At 39.4% G+C, this 24,115-nt stretch overlaps 1 protein-coding gene across 1 annotated transcript in view; it reads right to left on the bottom strand.

Moving 5' to 3' along the window:
* Positions 1 to 24,115, bottom strand: part of PHLPP1 (PH domain and leucine rich repeat protein phosphatase 1) — a 144,106-nt gene that overhangs the window by 60,703 nt on the left and 59,288 nt on the right. The window contains 2 exon segments of the mRNA XM_063148178.1: positions 1,136 to 1,261; positions 3,303 to 3,499. Coding sequence (XP_063004248.1) covers positions 1,136 to 1,261; positions 3,303 to 3,499 — 323 coding nt within the window.

A 24,115-nucleotide genomic window follows, 5' to 3' on the forward strand; every position in this document is an offset into this window, starting at 1 on the left:
TTAAAAGAATTTTAAAACTTACTAGGAGAAAAAAACCCCTAAAAAACGTTTCAAATGATGCATGTGCTAGAAGGTGCATTAGTTACTGTTTGAAGGAAGTTTGACATCCAATCAAACCTTTTAAAAAGCTCACAACCTAGGCTGTATCATTGGCTATCAGCTGGATAATACATTATTGCAATATAAAGACAAAACAGATCTAGTGCTACATAAGTGTCTCCAAGTACTGCTACATAAAACGAAAAACTAAGTTGCTTGTACATAGTAAAGAGCATGGAGAGAGTCCTATCAAGTACAGAACTAATGAGCAGTTTAGGGCTGACTACAAAACCAAATAGAGCACGCTGAGAGCACAGTAAAAAAACTTCAGTTGAAGTAAGTATGAAAAATATAGTGGTTCAAGATATACAAAGCTTTAGCAAAAAAGTGGCAGGGATTAAGAGATAAAACAGACAACTGCAAAAATACCTTTCAACAACAGAAGGTGGAACTGAAGAGTAAACAAAAAAATGCAGGCCCTAAATTCCTATAATTAATTGTGTTCTTAGCCCAGTATAAAATTTACTTTACAAAGGTTTTAGTTAGCAACCTTTTTTCACTGACAGAAAATTATTTGCTTATTACAAATAACCCAAAAATCAGTTATTAAACTAGAGAGAGGTTCAGCAACACTTCAAAGCAGGAAAAAATTCCTTTATTCTAGCAATTTCATATTTAGGTTCTATGTAAGGAATGGATTTTTAAAACCCTGACATTACTTTAGGTTTTAATAACACAGAAAAAATGTTTTTTAACTGAAATGTTGACAGTTGTATTTGTCATCCTTGTTGTTATAATGATCTCAGTAGATCCATCCAGCTGATAAGAAAATGGATGAAGTTCAGTACAGCACTTTGCTTACACAACCTCAGTAGAAAGAAGTGTTGGTGTAAATGCAGAAAAAACTCGCCTCCCTATTGCCTGTGCTCATGCCTATTACCACGAGTTCTCAATCTGGGTATTGGCAAAAAAACACTAACAGCAGCAATAGCAGTTCCTGACCATCAAAAAGGAACAGTACTGCTGCATGGAGAAGACTGAACTGGGGGAAACTCTCCAGACATCCCATTCACAGCAGAGTTAGCAGCATTCTCACCTTTGATGCTTGTCGCAGCCACCGCAGATATTCAGTGAAGTTATCGAAACAAATGTAGTAGGTCTGGCTTTGAGGTCCAGAGGAGCTAAATGCTAAACAGTGCTGGTGCTTTTTCACTTCTTCCACCTACGGCAGAGACACAAAACTGTGAGTCAACAAGAATCAAAAATCACTTGGCAGAACTCCCGAAAGGCAAAGTTAAAGTGTGCTCAAGAGCAGATCATCAAGGAGAGCCAGACTAACCATCTCAAACAACCAAGCTGGATCTTGGGTGTCAAATAAATATGAAATCTACACACACAAGCAGGAATAAGAAAAGAAGAAGGAAAGAGCTAACAGAGAAAACCATCAAGAACATAAACATTTTAATAGAAACTGAACACCATAAAAGGTTTGCCAGTGAAACGCATTTAAGGCTGTTTTTATGCAACCTAAAAAAATACAGTTTTTACTCTCCGGTTATTAAAAACAGGCTTAACAAAATGCTGCTCTTACAGCCCAATTAAATTCTTTGGCATTTCTCAACTTGTTAAAAAACACCCAGAGTACATCATTCTGCTACCATACATGAGAAGTCCCACACAACTTATGGTCTCAATGTCTCAGTACAGCATTTTGGAAAGCCTTTGCAAACCAGGAAGTGCAGAGTATTTATGGGGATGAGGAAGAATATTTTTTTGAGCAATATTTTAAAAAACACTTAGTTCTGTGCCAAACACCCTCCTCCCAAGCTTTGTCAGCAGAAGCCCTCAGTACATTTTTCTGAGCTTAGTTATCCTTTTCTTTTAAAATTTGTTGTCAACTTTCTGCTTAACACAGTCTGCATGTTTTATATCACATAAGGCATTTCTGTGCAAAAGCTGCTTAGAAATTCCATATTAAGCAATTAAAATGGTACATAATCTTTTCCCTTTTAAAATTAAAAGAAATATATTGAGATGAAAAGAATATTTATCTCAAAGAGAAGGCTGATGGGAACCTTAATCCTGTCCTTTCCAGCAATCCACAGCCAAGAACACAATTCGCTCTCCAGAGTTCACACACTGTTGCCAAAAGAAGACAATGTTTCTACTTCAGTATCTCCCAGGAAGAGTTGGAGAATCATGTGAAGAATCATAAAAGAGGCAGGAAAAACAGCTCGTAGAAGGCAGCTCTGCTTTTCACACTGCTAGTATAGAATATTAATGAATCCACTCTAGTCTGCATATATAATACTGTGAAGCTTGTTTCTCTCCAAATAACTCTTTAGAATTCAACTTACCAGTATGTAAGGTAAAGGAGAATTACTTAAGCTGTAAATTCATCTTCAAGATTATGATTCTCTTCCTATTACCTCAGTTAAACAAGCCAACAATAGTTTTCTGAAACACTGCTAAGGTTAAAAGAGTGATGTTGTAATCTTACTGTCTTCACTACAGTTTCACAGAAGAGTTAAGGTTGGAACAGACCTCCAGAGGTCATCTGGCTCAACCCCCTGCTCAAGCAGGTCCACTTAAAGCCAGCTGCCCAGGACCATGTCCAGATGCTTTTTAAGTATCTCCAGGGGTGATGGATATGCCATCACTCATCTGGGCAACCCATGGCAGTGCTCAGTCACCATCCCAGTGGGAAAAATATATTTGCTTGTGTTCAGTCTGGAACTCCTGGGTTTTAGATGTAATCTATCAGAAAAAAGTCCGGTTTTTGCTTTTCACAAGGAAAAATGTTTGTTGCTGTTAGCTTACAACAGACCACTACTCATGCAATGCTGAACACTCAAAAACTCACACTATGTTCAGAATAAGCCCATGCCCTTATTTGTTAATTTTCAGCACTAAAGAATAATCCAGCATGGATAAAATCTCAATGAGGAGGAACGGCAGAGAGCATACACAACAGACCTGCGTGTATCCTTTGGCTGTATGCTACTGCATACATAAACCACTTAACACTGCACACAAGAAAAAGACACTGATTGTGCATCCATTGCTTTTTTTTGTAGTTTTAATTCAAACATTCTAAATCATTAAATATGACTGACCATAATCAAAAGTCATTTATATACTTTGAAAATCCCATTTATAGAAACAAGCTTTTGGAGGGTCAGAATGATCCTAATTGAATGCAATCTTCTCTTCATAAAGAGACACGGGTTAATCAAGCAAATAAATGAAATAAAATATCTTACTTTTCCACCAATTAAAGGGAGGACATGCATCTTTCCAGTCTGGCTTTCTTTTACTGATGAGACAATTAGGCATGTTCCACAAAGGATAGCTTGGCGTCTTGTCCATCTGTTGACTGGCAAATGTATTTTCCCTTTTCGAACATTGTACATTCCTGAGAGCTGAATCCGTTCGGAGCTGCCAGTGCTGTGGGGCTTTCCTGAAATAGAAACAAAAGCATCCACTTAATCACAGAAAATCTTTGCCTCTTTCACTCAAGTCATCCTGAGACTTGATCAGGAAATTTTCAAGCTACAAACTGCAGCATGGCAAATGATGTACAGCTTCAAAACCATGCAAGCAGGTAATTTAATATTAGCTTCAGTACAGTCTTTTTCCATACAGGTTGGTATGATGAGGAGCAGGTCACATTAAATAATCTGCAATAACCATAGAAGCACCAATTAATGGTATCAGCCTTCTCTCTGGAACCTGGAAATCAAATGTTCATCCACAACAATAAGGAATTGGCTCCTGTTGAGTTCACAAGGCGTGTGCTAACTGCAGAAGGGGGAGATGTAGTGCATGCTGACCCATATCTTTGCATTTCCATGTCTCTCCTGGCAATCCTTCAGGTCATGATTCAAACAGCTTCAAAAGCTTCCCAAAGAACACAGGCCCTACCTCCCCCAGCCCACACTGCTCAGTCCAACCCCCACAGCAGAGGCAGCACACTCAGCCATTACATTAGCAGGGGCAATGAAATCTCTCAAAGACCCTGCTTTAGTCTGAGTAAAGATTTGGAAAGAGTGAGGTCATTTTGTGTATATTACAATGAATTCATTATTTCTAGTAATTCAGATTATTAGCATAGCTATCAATTAGACCAAATCTGTTAAATGACTTTAAAGGTCTCAGATACTACTAATCTAATCTATTAATAGGATTCTACTCTACAGAAAACATCATGAGCGATGGCAACACAAAGACAACCATCTCTCAACTCTGTTCTTTCAGGATGTAAATGGGAGGCACAATTTACTCATTCTAATCTGATTTATCTACACCAAGTTACCCTATCAAACCCTAAACAGTCCAGCCCAGATTTGAGTAATCCAAATACATGTAAGTATTTTGCAAACAGAGACAAGAGCTAATCATGTTCAGGTTAAACCAGTTCAAATTTATGTAAGAACACCAGTGTCAATGAACTTTGGAAGGGAGCTCCCCTGGATAAACAAACCAAAGGGTATGTTAATTTCAAGTAGCTTCCTCATCACAATAAAAGATAAATCACTAATTTCCCCACACTAATATTTACCAAAATTCCTAAATACAAGGAAATAATAACTCATTAGGACTCCAGAAAAGCAGAGTTGATTCTAACACTAACATTTCAGAGCTGTGCCTACTGATCTCCAGCAGTGACAAGTGCTGCACACTATTACTTCAACTTGCTATTATTCCTGCTTGCATGACAGCTCATTTGTCTCAATGAGTCTGCTCTTGCCTTCAAATTGTCTACAGAAAGATAGAAGACACCTACCACATGCCCTATCCACTGCCATTCTCTCAGCCCTGCCCAGCCCATGCCAATTCTTGTCCTTATCTTTAAAAGCAGCCTTTTTGAATCTTAGTGCCAATTTAATGAGCCAACACTTGGCACAGTTACCCTCAAGCCTTGCTCTGCTCTAATAAACACCAGCATTTAGGCTACCAACGTCTGCCAGTTTGGATCTGCAGGAACATCACTGTTGCTTGAAGCTGAAACACAGAAACTTTAATGCCCACAAGGTATCAGCATCAAATTCAAAAATAGGTGCTCCAAGAAAGCAGTAGTTACACTGCCAAGCAAATTCATATCCAGCCACAGAAGCTGTGGATTAACTCTTTGCCTAACACAGGGAAATGGGACACCCATTCCGTGCAAAGCCACAAGACAACTGATAGAGAATACAAGTGAGTAAATTAGAGCAACTCAGCCTTAACAAACACAAAAGCTGAACCAAACACTACATTTGGAATACGAAGCATTTAGTTCTTATAGTAACTGAGAATTTATCTAGCTTGTGCAAAATGTCGCAGAGCACTGATTAAAGAATTAACACACACAAACAACCACATCTCTGTAAAGGAGTAAAAAGTGCTTGATAAATACTAATAGCACAACTGTATAAGGAATAGCTGTCAGGGATGCATGCAGCTGCACCTCTAAAATTTTGTTTTATGACCTGATTCTCAGGTCTGTTCTCTGACTATGTGCTCTCTAACTTCCCAGGAGAAGCAGAACATGCTGCTGATAGAAACCCCTTAAGACTGCAAGACATAAATTCAATCCCTTGGGAAGACAAGCTCATTTAGCATTTCAACAGAACCAAATGCAACTTTCACAAACATTCAGGAACAAAAGGCATAATTTGCACTTAATCTGGGCAGACCTGTGTCCTGGAAAACACCAAACCTCAGAAATGTTAGGAATATCATGGATAGGAAAGAGCATGAGCTCTGGCTACAGTGCTGCAGCCAAGATGCTTGGTAGGAAACAACAGCATTCTGGGGCAATCAAGTACTAGCATGCATTATCCTGCCTAGTCCAGTGATAAAAAGACTACCACACTTAGTACTCACACTTCACAAGGAGTACTGGAAAGCTAGTCTTGGGAAATTTACAAGGGAAAATAAATATAGGTGCCTGAGAAATCTGCTTTCTAGACCCTCTTGCACTAAGTACGTTATGTTAGGCACAGCTGGAACCGCAAAAATACTCAGAAGTCTCTGAAAAGTAGTTCCTAAAATTCAATGTAAATTCTCTGCATTTGTAAGTCGCAAGATTAGTACCATTAGTAAAGGTTTACTAAAATACCTGGAAGAGAGCTATCACTAGAAGTATTCCTGCTAGATATGAACTGTATTTTCTCTCAAACTTCATATTTGACTAGAAAATTACTGGAATATGAACCTTCAGTTACTCCTACAAATACAAGAAAAAAAAAAAAAAAAAGCAGCCCTTTGAACTTCAAGGAACCCTTCAAAGGATTTAAGGTGCTTTTTTCCCAGCAAGTACTGTCCTTTGCTAAGTGAAAATCAGAAGGTTTCTTGATGAGAACATACAGAAATAAACACTGGACCAATTTCATTAAAGCAAATGGTTTCTCTCTTCCATTTCTTGTCTACTTCACTATATAACCAACCATCTGGTTGCACCAGATGATCTTTCAAGGTTCCTTCCAACCTGGGCTCTTCCCTGATTCTGTAACTTGAAAAGCTCATGTTTAATATTGGATCACATGTTGTTGCCTGAGACGCAATCTGCTCACATATTCAATTTTCTTCCTGCTTAAGACCTGTCATCATTGATATTTGATAAAACACTGTGATACTATTATCAAGCAAGTAGGGGAAAAAAAGAGTCAAAAGCTACTGGCTTATTTTGATTTTAAACAGAGGTTAATCAAGGACATACCAACTAGTTGTGGAACTAAATTCCTAGATTTATAAATCCACCCAAGTATTTTTTGCAGGTAACAGTGAGCAAAAGCTGTTTGAAAAGCAGCAGCCTTGCCTACTAAAAAATAAGCTTGGACAGACTAAGCTTTAAAGAGCTCAGGTATTAGCTGCCAAGAGAACATAAAAGCAGGAAAAGTTTAAATGACAGTGTGCTCTGCCACAGCAGAAGTGGGATGGGGTTTGGGAAGAGTGTGAAGCAATCTAAGGCTGGCTTAGATTCCTCACTTCAGGGAGGAAAGCAGCAGGTGGCAGAGTCTCCTGCAAGAGGGCTCATCACTGACAGGCTGGGGAGTGGAGGACAAGGGAAAGGCTCAGAACTGCACCTGCCTTTTCTATGATCTGGAAAACAACCAAATCAGAAGGCAAGTGACATTTTTTCTTCCAAGAGTACAGAAAGATGGGGAGCCATTTGGACTACAGCAGAATGCCTTCAGGCCATGAATCAAACACCACAAATTACAGCATAACTACAGCATCACCACCAAAAATCTGTTGGTTTGGAGGTACCCTGCCTCTAACAGTGCCAGTGGAAGCACCTGTTTTCAGTAAAAGCATCAGCAGTTCTGAAATTATGTCCCTCAATCTGCCTCACAGACCTCCAATTCAAGATTTAGAAGGCTGCATGAGAGTCACATACTGAGATGATTCTTCAGTTTTAACTAACCCTGAAGGAAGCAAATGAGTTTTCACAGGGGCCTGTGACAATATACCAAAGCCAACAGTCATGCAGATAAAATGGCAATGATGATCCTTAGCGACTTGAAACATAAATCTGAATCCTGCCAAAAACTTAAAATATAATCATTGTTGAATTGATCAGAGTGAAGGCAAATAAGCCAGAACATCCAGAAGAGTCACATACCAGAAAATGTTTTTCAAATGCTAAGCCCAACCAAAGCAGTTTGAGTATTTTAGCAAGAAACCATAAAAAGATTATTTTTCATTCCTGTCAGGTCTCCAAGACTACAGCAACTCCTAAGCACCCCCACAACAGGACTTTTGTTCTGTGCAAGGCATTAGAAGAGATGCCTCAAGGAATTATGAGCAGACCACTCATTTGGCTATCTTGATATTCATGGCTGAATTCCTCTCAGTTTTAACTCCTCCCAAGTCCTGGAGGGAAACTAGCGGTATTCACAAGAATAAAGAAAAGCAAGGAATTTGATTGAAACAGCAGGACTGTCTTTAGAATCACAGAACCCACCCTGCTTCATAGGAAGCAGAATGGGACAGGGGTAATCTTTCCATGATGTTAAAGAACTAAGATCTCACCACAAGCAGCCTGGGAAGCTCCGGGTACACAACACACTGACATCCTGCTTGGTGCAGAGACTTCAAACTTTATTAAATAAATACCCACAGCCACTTGCTTTGGATTCTGGAGCAAAGCTCTTTATCCGAGCGATGAAAGGCATATGGAATAAATTACCATCAGAAGTTATAAAATACCAGCTCATTATGGGACATAAAAGTACTTGGGGAGGAAAAAAAACCTCTCTTCAGCAATATGGCTGATTAAGTTGCAAGTACTTCGTATTCCCCCTGTTTGAAAAGTACAGCCAATAAAGTCTGTCTCTAAAGAGCGACTTAAGACATTACCAAAATAAGAGCAGGGGAAAGTGTTGACATAAGAAACACGTTCACTTCTGTGCAGCAGGTCTTATTTTTATTACTAATATTGGTTTGATGGAATGAAAACTAAAAATTCCTCGTGACCTGCATGGTGCAGGCAGCCCAGCCAGCTGGAGAGACTGCCCACCCCCCAAGCCATCTCGGGTATTTGCCAGTGGTAAGAGAGGCTTAAGTTATTATTCAGCAGGAATACTGTCAAAGTTTGAGACTTCTCAGAAGTGACTGAATTAACTCTGAGTGCCTAATTTAGGGATGTACTTTTCTTGCTACAGTTGGGCAGCTACAGAGATCATCATCCTCCTCTGCACAGTGTTGGGCCCCCAACCCGAGACCAGCATTGCATCACCCCTACCACATCAGCTGCTCCTTGCACGGTGTGCTCGAGCCCTTCCAGACAAAACAGGCTGCTTTCATTTCTTGCTTCTCCTTTTCACTGAGAGGCCTTAGGGACAGCTCATGGTGAGCAGTTCAGCATGGAGAGCAGAGGAATGGCACGTAGGGGCCAGGGCTGTGACACAGTGGCTGCTGCTTGAGCGGATATGCAATCAAACCCACCCACGGCTTTCAGCAAGTCATTTCAGAAACAAGATATTACACACACAAATATTCTGTGAATTTCAATTCTTGTACGCATTGGAGCAAAAGAACACCCAAAAACCACCATTCAGTTTTGAAGATTTTGATCTGAATCCAGTTGGGAAAGCTGGGGTATTCCCCAGCTGGTCAGGGGGAGCCAGCAGGGTGGGTGGCAGCCCCTGAGTTCACACCTGGAGCACCATCTCCGCCACCTCACTGAACCCAGAACAGCTCATCCCACCTTGCCTGTGAACCTGCAAATCAAAGCTCAACACTGGTCCTGCCTAAATATAAGTGCAAAGAGGCCTCAATTAGCTCAAAATGTGGAAAGCCCTTGAGTGTCTTTGCCCACCTTTTGGGAAACTATGCTGCAATTGCTGTTGCTGAAACCTTACTGCCAAATCATTCTGCAGATTTCTACTTTTGCTCAAGTCCTTTCATTAAATACAGATGAAACTACTGTCTGCAATGTTTTTGAAGTTTTTCAGTCATGTAAGGCTGCTTCCCCTTTCATTCTCGTCAAACTAAGGACAGCAGTGATGACTTCAGGCAAGCCCCAGTGCAATGAGATAAAAATAAAGCAGCAAGTGAGATTTAAAAAAGAAAAAAGAGGGTGGCAAAGGAAACAAAAAAAAAAGTAAAACCTCAAACTATTGTACTGCTCTCTTTTTTTATTTGAAACTTAAAAAGAAAACCTACATACAGACACATGCTTATTAGAAGTATTTTTTCTTGTCGTCACTGTCTTAATTTAGAAACAAAGGCACAGAATTAGCAGGTTTTATATTTAACTAAGACCAAAGATTCACCTCACAGTCTCTACTAGCAGGTTTCTTTTGCAAAGGTAACAGACCAAGAATATATACCAAAGTTTCACCTGTCAAAACATTCCAAAATTAGCAATTGATTTTTTTCCCTCAAAGCTACTTAGACTCTTAAAGATTGCTGCAAGACTTAACACAAGGCTGCAGACTGATTCTATACTGCTTGGTCAAGGAGGAACTTGGTCACCATTATACTGTTCTTAAGGGCATGTAACTATCAGCATAGTCCCATAGTTTACTCATTATACTCCTCATTCTGCTGCACTCTCTATTGTATGGGTGCTGGGGGAAACTGAAGTAGTTAAGTATCCTTTAGGAATTAGCAGTTCAGGCTCTACTACTTGAAGGCTCTATCTTTTCACCTGAGAAAGAAAAGCAGACTCCAAATGATGAATTTTACTGAACTGTGTTAAACTCATTCTTTTCTTTAAGGAAAGAAAATTCAATATGAGACAAAACTGGCAGAGTAGAACACAGATAACCCTCTATTCTTTGTAAAACATGCTCCTCCTACTTTACAGGAAGATCCCTGTAAAAGCAAGGATTACCATTACGTGATATGATACAATAAAACTTAGTTAATAGTTTTATAGCCATAATCCTGCCTTCTACTTCAAAGTAAATGCTCACTGGAGGAAAGGTTTGTATGTATTTAATAATTCAGAAAATATCCCTCTTTGCCCACTGAGACAGAGTTTAGTCTTTGTTCACTTGATCATTCCCTTTACCTTGTTCTCAACAAGACTCGCCATCTTGACACAGGAGCCCCAAAACCATGGTATCAACACATCCAAGGATATCGCAGGCAAAATGCAACAAAAATTCCTTCTCTGAAAAGCTTTTCTATCAAGTGCCACATAGATCCATGGATGATGGCTGTAATACCTATAATGCCAAAACCTAAGTATCGAAGCATATAAGCAAATATAAGCAAAAGCTTCTGAAGGAAAACCTAACAGTGATTCAGCAGAATTCATTGAAGAGTCATTGCTAACCAGCACAACTCCTACACTAGGACAACCTAATAAAGGCAACAAGCTAAAGCAGGATATGTAGCAGTGGACAGGATGCTATTTGCAATTTAAAGCACCCAAGCACAGTGGAAATTCATCTGGATTACTATGTAGAGACAGCAAACACAAAGCCTTGGAATGCAATTGCTCTGATTGTAGCAAGTGAACTCAAGATCTAGCTGCTTCAAAGTTATTTTGACAGATTTTGAAGTTCAGTTTGTACAAGCAAACATCTATAAACACACAGTGACCACCAACAAACTGAAAAGCCACCTGGTTCTTAAACTCTTCACCCCATCTATCCCTACAGACTACTCTTGCAGCTGAAACATGGATCCTTCACATTCATTCTCAGACCTTTGCATCCCCATTCACTTCACTTGTCTGCAGGAAATCCATGCAGGCAGGGTTGTTTACTTTAGCAAAATAAAGGCACACTTGATGTCCAAACTTCTGCTTGGAAGCAGAAGTTTGGTTTAACTTTTGTATTAAAACTAAAATGGAGATGCAGGCTGAATTCTGTTGTTTTGTTCAAATATCTCATTTTGAAGAAAGCTTATAAAAGGGAGAGAGTCACCTAGCAAAATTCAATACCAACTCTTTCAGGAAAGAACCATATGTCACCTCTCCTAGGAGAAATAACTGAGATATCCTGAAAATGTACCATCAAGAAAAAAATGTCATCTTCCTCCTGTGCTTTAACAAAGTTGCAAAAAGCTGCAATATTGGTCTATAGGCTTCCAGGAAGTCCTATCTAAAACAACTTTCCCATCTTGAAGTTAGGATTCATTTAAGGAAGCTACTGACTAAGTTCTTCAGTGACGTAATCTACCAAGTATTTCTGCTCAAAGTAAATTTAAAACAGAGTTAGTCTTACACTGGGAAGACTTGTGCTAAATTCTGGTCAAATTCCTTGCATGTATTTCTTTAAAAGAATACTTTTAGCAATACATTTCAAGTTATCCCCAATTAAGATGGCCTCAAAAAACTCCACTTTCAAGTTTTACATTTCTATGCACTGATATTAAAGAGGTGAAAATGTAATAGATGGGGGCAAAAAAAAAAAAAAAAAACTTACAAAGTCACCAGTACTTGCCATGACTTTTATGACAGCATGTACAGCTTCTGTAGGATGGGACCCAGTGAATGCTCAACTGACCTTTCCCCTTCCTTCCCAATTCAGCCCCTATAAAGCACAGCTGAACAAAGTGCTGAAAATGCACTTTTTTTCTGGTGAAGTCATGCAAAAATTGAATTCTACTTGTTATACTCCAAAAGCACAATAAAGCCACAAGCACAGTAAAATCCCTGGCATCCCAAAGGATACTTATCCTGTCTAAAGCAATTGCTGTATTGGCAAAAGCTCTAAGCTAACCAACTGTTTAGGCAAAGCTTGAGTCTTGATGGAATTGAAGAGCAAAATTACACTGAAGTTAGCAGCAGCTTTCAGGTTTTATCAGTGTTAGATGCTCAACATGAAGCATGGCAATGTAAGCTCAAAATAACCACTTGAACACACACTCCTCTGAGGAGGAAGAATGACAGCCCCTGGCAGAAGTTCATCAGTATGCCTCAGTACTACAACAGAAATGTAGGAATTCATGCTCCTTATCAGCAAAAGCTTAGCAAACCCCCACAAGCCCTTGGAACATACCTGCCTTGCCCCAAGGAGGGAAGATGTGGGTGGTCAAACATTTATTTAAAAAGCTACAGAGGAACACGTGCATGCTAGGTCAAGAATTGTTTTGCATTAACTTCTTACATAACATAAAAGTTATCTTTCAAAGTATTCTAGACTAAAATTCCATCAACTGCAAGATGATGATGATTAAGCTACTTTGTGTATATTTAAACATATTCAAGTTCCAAGTACAGTGATTTTTCTCCTTGTTCTTTCATCAGAAGAAACGAGTCAGGCATCCTACATATCTAAAAGCAAGTACTAATCTAAATCCTTGTTAAGGTAAAACATTTCAAGTATGACACTTCCTGCCACTGTAGCGGCATTGTTGCACAGATCAAAATCTAAACTCAAGATTTATCATCGGACCCAACTGATAAATAGCTTCTATCAAAATAATTCTGTAGAGTATTGCAAGGCACATCTATTACTAGCACATCTCAACTATGTCTAGTTTAAAAAATCACAAATAACTGACATATGAAACTATACTGAAAAATATATAACTTGTTCAGTCAAGTCCCTCCAAAGTTTAGCCCTGCAAAGAAAAGACCAGAATTCTGGATTTGGAATTGGCAACATCTACAATCAAAAGCCACAATACCTAATAAATAAAGAGAGGAATTAGTATGTAAAGATTGAGTGACTGTTTTAAATTGCACAGAGAAATACAAAAGTCAGAAGAAACAGCACAAGCAATTAGTCAGAGACTTATCCGTCATTTAAGATTCAGCTTCATTAACATAAGATTTCAAGCTATTGCTAGAAGGAATCCTGGCTGACCTTACAATCCAATCTTACTCCATCATATCAGCTATTTTGTTTACAACTTGCTAGGTAAGCTCAGTCCATACATGTTATGTCTATACCTTGGCTGCTTTTCCCATGTACTAGTCATCAGTGTTGACATGTGCATGTGATTTTATGTAGGATGCTCATACAAACCTTTTGTTTTAAGGAGCTAGTCAGAGCAATCATGGGTTTTGTTCTGACTTCAGTAAGGAGGCATGGAGCACATATTCAGCAGAAAGTGAGAGCTGCAGCAAGCCACAAGGACACTCTCGGTTGCCTCTTTCTCCCTCTCCTACAACACTCTAGGGACTGTTCCTGACACCACCTTAACAGCCTTTATTTTTCACTTCTCTCTTATCAGCAAAAGCAGCTTCAAAGAACCACACAGAAGCCTGGATGATGAAAAAGGAGAGACAGGATTTGCAGATACCCTTGGAAAGCTTCACTACCTGGATTTCTGCCTGCTTATAGCCATCCACCTTGTTTCCTTGCTGAAGAACACAGACCCTTTGATTCACACTAAATTGACTTCAATCATTCAAGTGTTTTCTTTTTTCAAATTTACATGACAAAGGTTGGATTATGCTGATATACATTAAATGTGTGTCAGCAGCAAAATTCTGTGCCTCAGACCACATTCCACAGGGGGAAAAAACAACACAAGACAGAAGGAAAGCTGATTTTATAAAGTGTGAAGAAAGAAACAGTGGGGAGAGATATGCATCATGAAGAAACATGAAAGAGAACATTTTCTCAATGCTTTTCTACCCCTGGAAACAGGCAGAGAAGATTTATCACATGCCCACAGATATCAGGTTTGACACAGTTTCTTCTCTTTCCTACCTCAGAGACTAGGAGTAACTGGATAGCATATGGGAATTGTCTAGGAGTGCACATCATACGGTTTTATTACAAAGGAGAGGAAAAAAACAGAAGACATTGGCTTTTTCCATTCCCTTTTTAAATTAAATTAACTATCACACATCTGAGTCATCTCCAAACCCATCAGTTTTCTGTCCAAAGCACTCCATGGGTCTGTGAAAGGACAATCACAAGTAGTAGCTCATAAGCCTGACTACACTCATTGCATCTTTGATGCTATACGTCCCTGTAAGAAAAATGTTGAAAATTCTCACACCCACAGCAAAAGCAGGAAAAAGTGTGTACAAAGGTCCAGATTCCCAAGTACACAGTCTGATTTGGAGCTCCTGAGGCCTCAGGAAGTTATCTAGGAGAAATCAAAACAAGTTTTGATATAAATAAATTTCAGCTTTGACAGGAAAGTGAGCGTGCTAAAAACAACCTCAGGAATTCAAATTCATCAGAGCACCACTTTAACTCTGGTTCCTGACAATTTTAGAAAAGGATCCATAAATACCCAGCATGAGTCCTTTGTACAACACTAGTAGGATCAACTTGAAGCTGGGGCTAATCCAAGTTTTCTCCGTTCAGTGAAAATTCCCAGAGGAGTCCGAAAAGCCCACCTACATATGGGAGGACCCCATCCTGAAAGTCAAGCATCAGCTTTACTGGCATTTGAATCCAAGACCTCTCAATAGCACAAGAGCAATCCAGCTGAACAGTGTTCAGTATAATACACAGCACAAGTAAGTCCATTTAAGTATATTGATTGTGGCCAGACCATAATAGTATTTCATTCTTCTGCCCTACAAATGAATGCTTTCTCTACCATTGGAAAAAATATTGTGGCTACACAGAGACACAGTAGTTAAACTGTTTACTTTGAAAAAAGCTGAGCAAATGAAACTGTTCTACCCTCCATCCTTGCCCAATGTTAGCATCTGAAAACAAAAAGACCCCAACAAAACCAAAATCATTCCTCTCCAAAGCACATCCTTTCAAAGTTCAGCACATCTTAAACTTATTAAAACTGTATTGAACGCTCCACCCTGTAATCAGGGGTAAAACCTAAAATACGCAAGATGTCATTTAAGCAGGCTCTCCATTTTGACCCACCCACTCTCGCTGACCAATTGTCTTTAGTGCCCGGCTCCTTCCAGAGGAAGGGATCACATTACATTTGTCTTTCTGAAAGCCATTTCACAGGTCGCCTCCATGCAGAGGAGTGCACACGGCCAGGCCTTTATGATCACATACCCTAATGGCAGAAATCCTCTCCCGTGCTACGTCTCTTAAACAGAGAGGAGGAACAAGATCAAAACCACCTCATCTGCTTCCCCTGTCCAGGGATCTAACTGTGTGAGCAGAGGCAGCCACACATCCACAACAAGGAACAGCAATAAAACTCTCCTCTCTAAAACACACATGAAGCTTCGCTGTCAGAAAAACCACAGGAGAGGTCTGTGAACCTCTCATTCACAAACATTTGCAGGATTAAATCTCTAAAGTGTTTGGACAGATTTTGAAAAGAATCCTTCCCAAAATACTATCATTTTGATTCCACTGCCCACTCACCCTCCTTTGAGGGAGAACTGAGACTCCTAAGGACTTTTTTTTTTTTTTTACACTTTCTATTTATGTTCCAGATATCTTCATCTCCACCTCAGCAATAAAGGAAAGGAAGAAGTCAGGGATATATTACAGTTGCAGCACTTTAATTTATAGTATCACAGCAACAAGAATTTATTCAGTGAAATTTATTATTAGGAGCAAAACAATAATTAATTTAAATTACAAACTGTTTACTTTGCACATGGGAAGCATGTTGGGTACAAAATGCCAAGCATTGCCAAACTCCAAAAGAACATTATTCTATTATACTTCAGATCTGTAGAACTCACATTTTGAATTATTTTTTAATGGAAATTTCATATACAGTATTGCAACATTAACAGATTTAATGAGATACTCTAACTTCTAGGCATTTTAACTACTAGATGATTTCTAGATAGCTAGACAGATCACTCATAATGACAATGAGACTAAACTGAAACACCATAAAATTATTCAATGTAGCATTTTTAATGAAAAATAATCACATCATGGAATCACAGAATATGCTGAGTTGGAAGGGACCCATCATGATCCTTGAGTGCAACTCCTGGCCCTGTACAGGACCATCCCCAGACTCACACCCTGTCCAAACACTTCTTGAACTCTGCCAGGCTTGGTGCTCTGACCAACCCTGCTTGAGAAGGCTTTCTCTGGCTGGAACACTGCCACCAGCAGAAGCACCTCCCCAAAACTTGAGGAATCAACTGCTTGAAAACATAAGCAAAAGGCAACCAACCAGTCATCAGGATCTGCTTTCAGCTCCAAGTAACACTGGCATATCTATTTTGGTTTTGCTATCAAACCCAGATGAAGAGAAGAAGGCTTGAGAACAGTCTTACACCATGGGAACATCTGCAAAGTTGTAATGGGAAGTAGGGAGGAGAGGGAGTATTGCCCCTCCAAAGCAGGAAAACATTTCCCCTTATTGCCCCAGTTTGTCTTGCTCAACATTCTGCTCTAATCTGAGTTTTTGTAGTGGCCTCCTGCTGGTTTTTGAAGCAAATAAGCCAGTGACCCAGAACGTAATTAAGGGAAAGGAACTATGTAGTTTACCTCATCAAATTTGCATTTTGCATACTAACTCATAGTATGAAAAGCTGTTTAGACATACTTTCTCTCACTGCTCTACTGAACTATTTGCTATTAGAATTGTTAATATAATGTGAGAACTCACTAGGTGAGTTTAGTAACACTTTTGATTCACATTTACTTTAATAGTCTTTTTCCTACAAAAGCATACAGTTGTTTGGACTGCTCACAAGCAGAGAGGCTTTGAGCAAGCACAGCAACTGTACTCAAACACTTATACAACTTGGCATTTCAGCCATTCTTGGCCAGTTGTTTTACCCTATAATCCACTTTCTTTCTATCTCCTGGAAATGCTTTTGCTAATCCTTTGCCTCAGGTTTTACTACTTCCAGGGCAGAAGTCACCACTGCCTCCTCAAGCTGGCTTCAGCAGTGGTTCATGTGCTCCTCCCCAGCAATGACACCAACAGCCCAAAGTCCTGCTAGGAAGGCTTATCCCATAAACCAAGACCACAGTTACTTAACATGGCAGAGATCACTTCCCTGAAGCTACCTTAAATTCATGGTAAAAATTATACAAAGCACATTACTAGACCAATGCCCAACCTGGAACTAAGAGTGCTGTATTAGGCACTGAGGCCTGACAAATTTCTGCCTTTGAAATAAACTGTGGAAAGCTTGTCCTAATAAACTGTAGGGAAAAGGCCATCAAATTTGTACTAAGGAATATTCTACAGTAATATACACAGCAAGCCAACCAGAACTTGCTACAGAAACAAAACTGGCCACTCTTCTCCAGAAAATAGGCTCTGCTTGAATTTGAACTTGGAGACTTAGAGATTTCAGCTCCAAGGATGCAATGATTTAGCAGCTATCACAGAGGTCTTGTCTTACTGAATCATGAAGTACAGTCTGAAGACATCATGTAGTTTCAAAATCCTTTGAGTATCTTTGGAAAATAAACTCATCAATTCACCAGAACCTAATCACTACAGGAAACAGCTTTTAAACAACTTAGCTTTTTAACTGAGAAACTTTTTTCTTTAAAGTCCAATCTAAAAGAGATATTGGTCTTAACAGATTAACTTGAAATAGTCAAATCTATAAAACTTTGTCATTTTATACTGAGAGTATAAATCATCTCTGAAGAAGACTGTACTGCTATACTGGATTTTTTGTTTGGTTGGTTTTTTGGTTTTTTTTTTGTACTAGAAGCAGTTAATTCATAATGAATATGAAGATGATCCCTTCTAAGACATTTAAAGCTAATGCAAAAAAGACATTCTGAATCCACACATGGTATTAAGTTTTTACCACACAGAATCCAATGCATGGAAAGAAAATTCTCATGTTCCCTCAGTGAAGTTTGCTTGTGGAGAATGTGGAGATCTGAGAGCACTATGCTAAGCCTCAGGATATGGGATTGAAACCCAAATTTCTATCCCTTACTTTTCTCAACTTGTAAATTTTATGCATTGTTTACCATTTTGGGGAGGGGGAAAAAGAGGAAAAGAAAAGAAAGCATAAGCACAAAATTGCTTCTAAATCTTTCTATTCAAGCTGCAAGCAGAGCAGCTGTGTTCATCCAACACTCATTATGGGGGAAGAAATTTGTTTTGGAACAAAGTAAATACAATTCAGTACTTGAAGTTAGACTTCAAAATCTACTTGCAAACCTCACAGTCCTAACTAGGTACTGTCACAATGATAACCTAGGTACAACAGCTCAGGACAACATTTATATTTCTTGGAAATAGCTGCAACAGTGAGTTTCCCTGTTACTAAATATAATCTCCCCAGAGATGCGTCAGACAGGCTCATAACTCTTCTGTAAAGGAAACCTGCTGAAAGGTAAAAACGTGACAGCAGCAGTTTTAGAGAGGGATCTGGCTGGAAAAACGGCAACAATGAAAAAAGCGCATTCAAGAAATCTGTCCTCTCAAAGCACAGGACTCTTTATCAAGTCACCTTCAGCTTTATCTACCCAAATAAAAAAAGATTCTGGTTGAATAAGGCCATTATTCGGTCTATTCTTCTACATTTCTCCTTAAGCTAAAGGACACCAATGCTCCAAGGCAATGCTAAATTTATTATTTAGTGAAAACAAAAGAAGAACAGAACACATTTAGGACACATTTCTCTGAGGTATATTACTGAAAGATAAAAGACACTATCAAGCACAAGACTTATCCAGCATGGCATAGATAGCTTCTTCCTGCAGATATACCTTTGACAAAAACAACATACCAGGCTGCAAAACGGGGAATGCTGCAAGTTCCAAGGCTGCTGCACACTTTTCACCTAACCAGAACATTGGTCTGTGGTATATCATCTTGTTGAGAGGTTTAAAAATCCTACCCAGCTTCTACACGAGAAGCATAAAGCCACAATACCACTAATTCACAAAAGACAACTTCAATTTATTAAAATTACATAGCTACGACCAACTCACATACCTATATAAGTTGAGTTGCTGTCTCCTCTCCTGAGAGTTAGCCAGCACTGCACAGTAGCAGGCCAGGAGTAACATTTTAAAGAGGGCAAGCCAACAGCATTTACACTCATCTGTAGAAAAAAGTACATTCAGTCTTCATCGTTAGAGATTTAATCTTCTGGTACTGTTCCTCAAGTACAGCACATAACACTCAAGTACAGAGTCAGAAAGGTAAAAAAACCCCATGAATCTACCAAACACAAAAATACTCTGTGACCAGATCCCTCGACCTGGAAGTAATGCAGATTTGTCTAGATTCTGTAAAAATCCAAGCACATTGAAACTTAGGTGTTTTTTTTTTTTTTGTTATAAATTCCTTACTTTAGGAATAAATTACAAAATACTTAAACTATATTCAAGCAAAAAGTGAAAACCTTCTATGGGCAGCCACTAGCAGTACTAGCTACTCCTCAACAGACATCCTACATCACTATGCATCCCTTGTCCCACTCTCCTCTCCATGCAGAGACAATGATCCAAATAACATTTTGCAGTCTGCTATTATAATGCAGTTTGGCTGATTTTTTTCTCTGTCTTTTTATTAATGCATTACCCCAAGACTTGTCATCCCACTGCTCTGAAACAAAAATAGTACACTTCTGAAGAGAACCGAGCCACTTGTTCTTATAAAAAGATTATCATGCCAGTACAAAGGTTGTTGTTTCTAACCGAGTTACTCAAGCATCCTGCAATAAGCCATTCAGAAGTTCATCGTTACTTGTCCAAACAGATTAGTCATATTAGTGCTGAAGCAATGGCATTATGTAAAACTCTGATCTGCTTCATTAGCTCCAAATCATATTTACAAAATGCAGCATGCTACTTCAGCATGTCTGCAGCAATCAGCAGTTAAAACACTTTATTTTACCATCACCCACGATATATGAGCGCATGGGTAGCCAAAGCATAGCCCACGGGTGCTTGGCTCTCACAACTGCCTGCTCTCTTAGAGCACAAAAGGTAGAGCCCATGGAGAGCAGGAGCTGCAGCTCTCATCACTTCATCTCAGTTGTAGTGGGTTTGTGCAGAGGGGTAGCCCACAGACAGACAAAGGCAGCAACAATGTGCTGCTCCATTTTTGAGACCTTGTGCACATTTATCTCTGCTGATGAAACTGAGCCATTTTCCAATGGACAGAATTTAGATACTTATTCAACTTGACAGAATCAAGCTATTTAACAATGGGAGGAGAGCAGAGATGAAATAATGGGACTAGGATGTTATGAAGTAGAGCAGAGGTAGAATAAATACTGACATACCCCATTGTAAGTCTCTAGCTGACATTATCGAGTTGGCTTTGGAAACTAGGACAAGTGATCTGAATTACGACAAAAAGGCTTTCAAATATACACTGTCTGCTCTTTGTCTGGATTTGAAGAAAGCAAGCAGCTTCTCTGAACTGGTGGGTACATCCTCAGAGCTCCCCTCTTGAGAGTCATTTTCAATGTACCTATTTAAGATGGAAAGTTTTCCACAGAAAACAATCAAGCAAGTTAGCCTTTGGATTTGTTTGCTGCGAGAAACCACATAGGTCATGGGTGTGCAGTCAGCAAGGTGCAATACGTAGGCCAGACAGAAATTACAGGGGAAAAAATTTGCATTATGGTGATAGTATCATATCTGGTACCCTAAACCTGGTTCCCATAGCTCACCACTTGGTGAAGAGTCTAGTAGTGGGGGGAATATGTACCTTTCACAATAAGTAGATGGAAAACTTTGTGGTTTTTCACTACCTGATACTGTAAAGAGAAAAATATGTTCCTTCAACTGGTCAAGAAAATTCATGGCTCTGGGCCAGACAACACTGACAAACTTAATCACATCACTACTCTTCCCTTGCCCATTTATGAAGCAAACTGTATTTTCAAGGTTACTGGAACTTCTGATTCTTGATACTGGCACAAGCCACGTGACAGCAGCAGAGCTTCGATGACTGTCCCTGCTGCTCTGCATGCCCCACACACCAGCTCAACTCAGTCTCTTCCACCGTGAGATTCTCAAAGACTACCAGAGCCCCAAACCTGTCCCAAGCCTACTTACCTGCCTATGGACCCTCTTACACAAGATTTATTACTTTCTCACATATAAATTTGTGCATATTTAAGTTCAAAGATGGGGTTGACAGATCCACACAAGTTAACACTCAAGCAGGAATATGTACTGCTTAACTCAAACTCTCAAGTCTACTGCATCATCTGCACAGGAATTATCCCAACCAAGTTCCTCTATCAAGACCATGATGCTTTTTTGGAAGATGTAGAAACAGACAAGAGTCTATACTGAGACATACTTTCCTCAAAGAATCCTTGATGGCAGTGGAGGAGTTAGTTCCACTCTTCTCCAGTGTTCAAGAAAGTAATTCTTTGCACTTCAGTTTCTATTGAAGAAAGGAAATGTCAAGAGACAAGGCTAGTAAACCCATATTGGTTATGGCATTTCTGAAGAAAACAATGCTCTACTAGAGGTGCCCCTCCCTTGAAGCAACAAGTGCTGTTCCCACCATCATCCATGTACGCAAGAGGGTTAGAGGTACCTAAATGTGCAAGTCACTGGTCCTCAGAAAAACTGGAAAAAAGATTCTACCTAAAATTCTGTGACTCTATTTCACATCCCTGAGTTTTTTTCTAAAAAGGACCAAATCCATAAAAGGCAAGCCATGCAGTTTCAGGAATTCCCTACCTGTGATATTAAAACCAGAAATGAGACTCTGTATTTGGTGCTTTTTCTTTTCATTAGGCTTAAGGATCTGGGGAGAGAAGAGGTAGCATCAGATTTTGCTGGACAGTGATTCAGTACTGCAGAGGTGAGTACTATTTAATTTCACAACTTGCATAAATTTTCCATCCTTCCATTAAAGTGTAAGATTCCCCAGTTTAAGTACTCCCATATACAAACCCAAATTATTCCAGCAACTTCAGCCAGATTGTTGTACACAGCAAGAACAAACAAACTCAAAAACCCCCACTCAAACAAAACCCCAGAACACTCCCCACCTTTTAAAAAATCATTTCTGAAAGGGATAGACATACACCAGACAGGCATCTTGAATACCAATTCTCTGACCAGATTGGCTATTTCTGGATCAGTCTTTTTGGTATGTTCTGTTCTCACAGCCACATGAAACTATTTTCCACATGCCACGGTAGACATCCCAGCACCTGAAACACTAATGCTATGCCAAGTCACATGATAGCAAGGGGGAAAAAAAGTACTATTACACCAAAACTAATAGTGCATAGACCCCTCCTCACTATGGTCTCCCACTGGTTCCTTTTTTTTCCATCTTCCCACCTCTAACATGAATTTTCAAGGTCAGTCACCTCTGTGTAAAGCACCAGAGGGCTGCCAGGGTTTTAAGATGCTCCAGGCAGATCTAATCTAAGAATATTGCTTCTGATTTGCAAGAAGCTCTTTCTCAGGAGCAAAGGAGCCAGCACGCCTCCAGCATGCACAGTGGGGGATGCACACCACGACGAGAAGTGGCACTCAGAGATAACAAGTAGTGACACCCACCTGGTGTCACTATCAGGAAAGCACATACATGGAAGACCCCTCTGCTCTACATGGTGTGCTGATGTGTTACTCTAGTCTTCAAGTGCAGGAGAAGTCACCTGTTCCAATATAAAGTTCTCTTTGAGACTGATTTATCTTCATCTCTTCCAAAGCCTACAGGAAAAGACAGAATCACACAAAGCTAGAAAGCCTGAAGTGAGTTTGTCCATGTTCATTTCTCAACCAGAAAAGAGCTCCTAAGTCTTACTTGCACATGTACTTTTCTACTTGCTCTAGAAATGCCAGTGGCAAACAGAAGCATTAAACAAAACAGCTCCATGCTCAGATGAAAGATATCTTTACTTCAAACAGAGATGAGATTCCACAGCACATGTTGTGGTTTTCAGGAACAGAAAGCAAATCTGTCACTTAGAGACAGATAAGCCCATCTTCTGACGGGCCTTGATGCTGACAAACTTCTGCAGCTAAAAATCCAGCTCAGATAAAGTTTCTTTTCCTGAGCTAAGCTACCTTAAAGTTTAGGGTGAAGTATGCTTGCAACAGAACTTCAAAGCAGCTGTATACAAAATAGAAATAAATCACATTTCCTAAGCAAAAAAAAGCCTATGTGTAATGCTCTATTTTTGATGAAAAGGGGAGATGGCCCATCTTATCCACAAGTTTATAGATTATGCAAGAGTGGAGTCTTAAAGTTTAGAGCACAATATTTTATTAAGAACTAGATAAAGCTATTTTTGTTCCAACATTAAACTAAACTTACTCAGTAAGGCACAAGAAAAAGGAACCACCTGCAAGTTTGAAGTGTTCCAAATAAAAATCTTTGTCTATGGTTTCCTGGAGACAACATTCTTCTGTAACATTCATAAACCATCATTTTCTCCCCAAATCCCTGTGCATTCTTAAACCAGAAAAAGAGTAATGAGTCACAGCCATAACTTAAAACAAGATTCCTAAAACTACATTGGCAACTTCAAAGTGGCAGATCAACTTCACCACCTTAAAAGGATAAAAAAACCCAAAAGCTGAAGGCTGCTGATGTTCAGTATTTTCAGAGCCACCTCAGATGTGGCATCAGCAAACACTGCCCACACAGAAATAGCTGATCCACTCTGCAGTAGAGGAAGCAGAACTCTCAGCTGAGCAGAAATGACAATATTGCTCTTCAAATATCTCACTTGAGTTAACACCTATTGCAGCCAGAGACTACACAAATTCAAATACATACAATCCCTATTTATGTCTCAGCTGAATGAGAAATAGGCTACTCTGAAGAAAATGCAACTAAAATTTTGTTGGTTTGA

The sequence above is a fragment of the Melospiza melodia genome, chromosome 1, assembly GCF_035770615.1.
Source record: "Melospiza melodia melodia isolate bMelMel2 chromosome 1, bMelMel2.pri, whole genome shotgun sequence".
Taxonomy (NCBI): Eukaryota; Metazoa; Chordata; class Aves; order Passeriformes; family Passerellidae; genus Melospiza; species Melospiza melodia.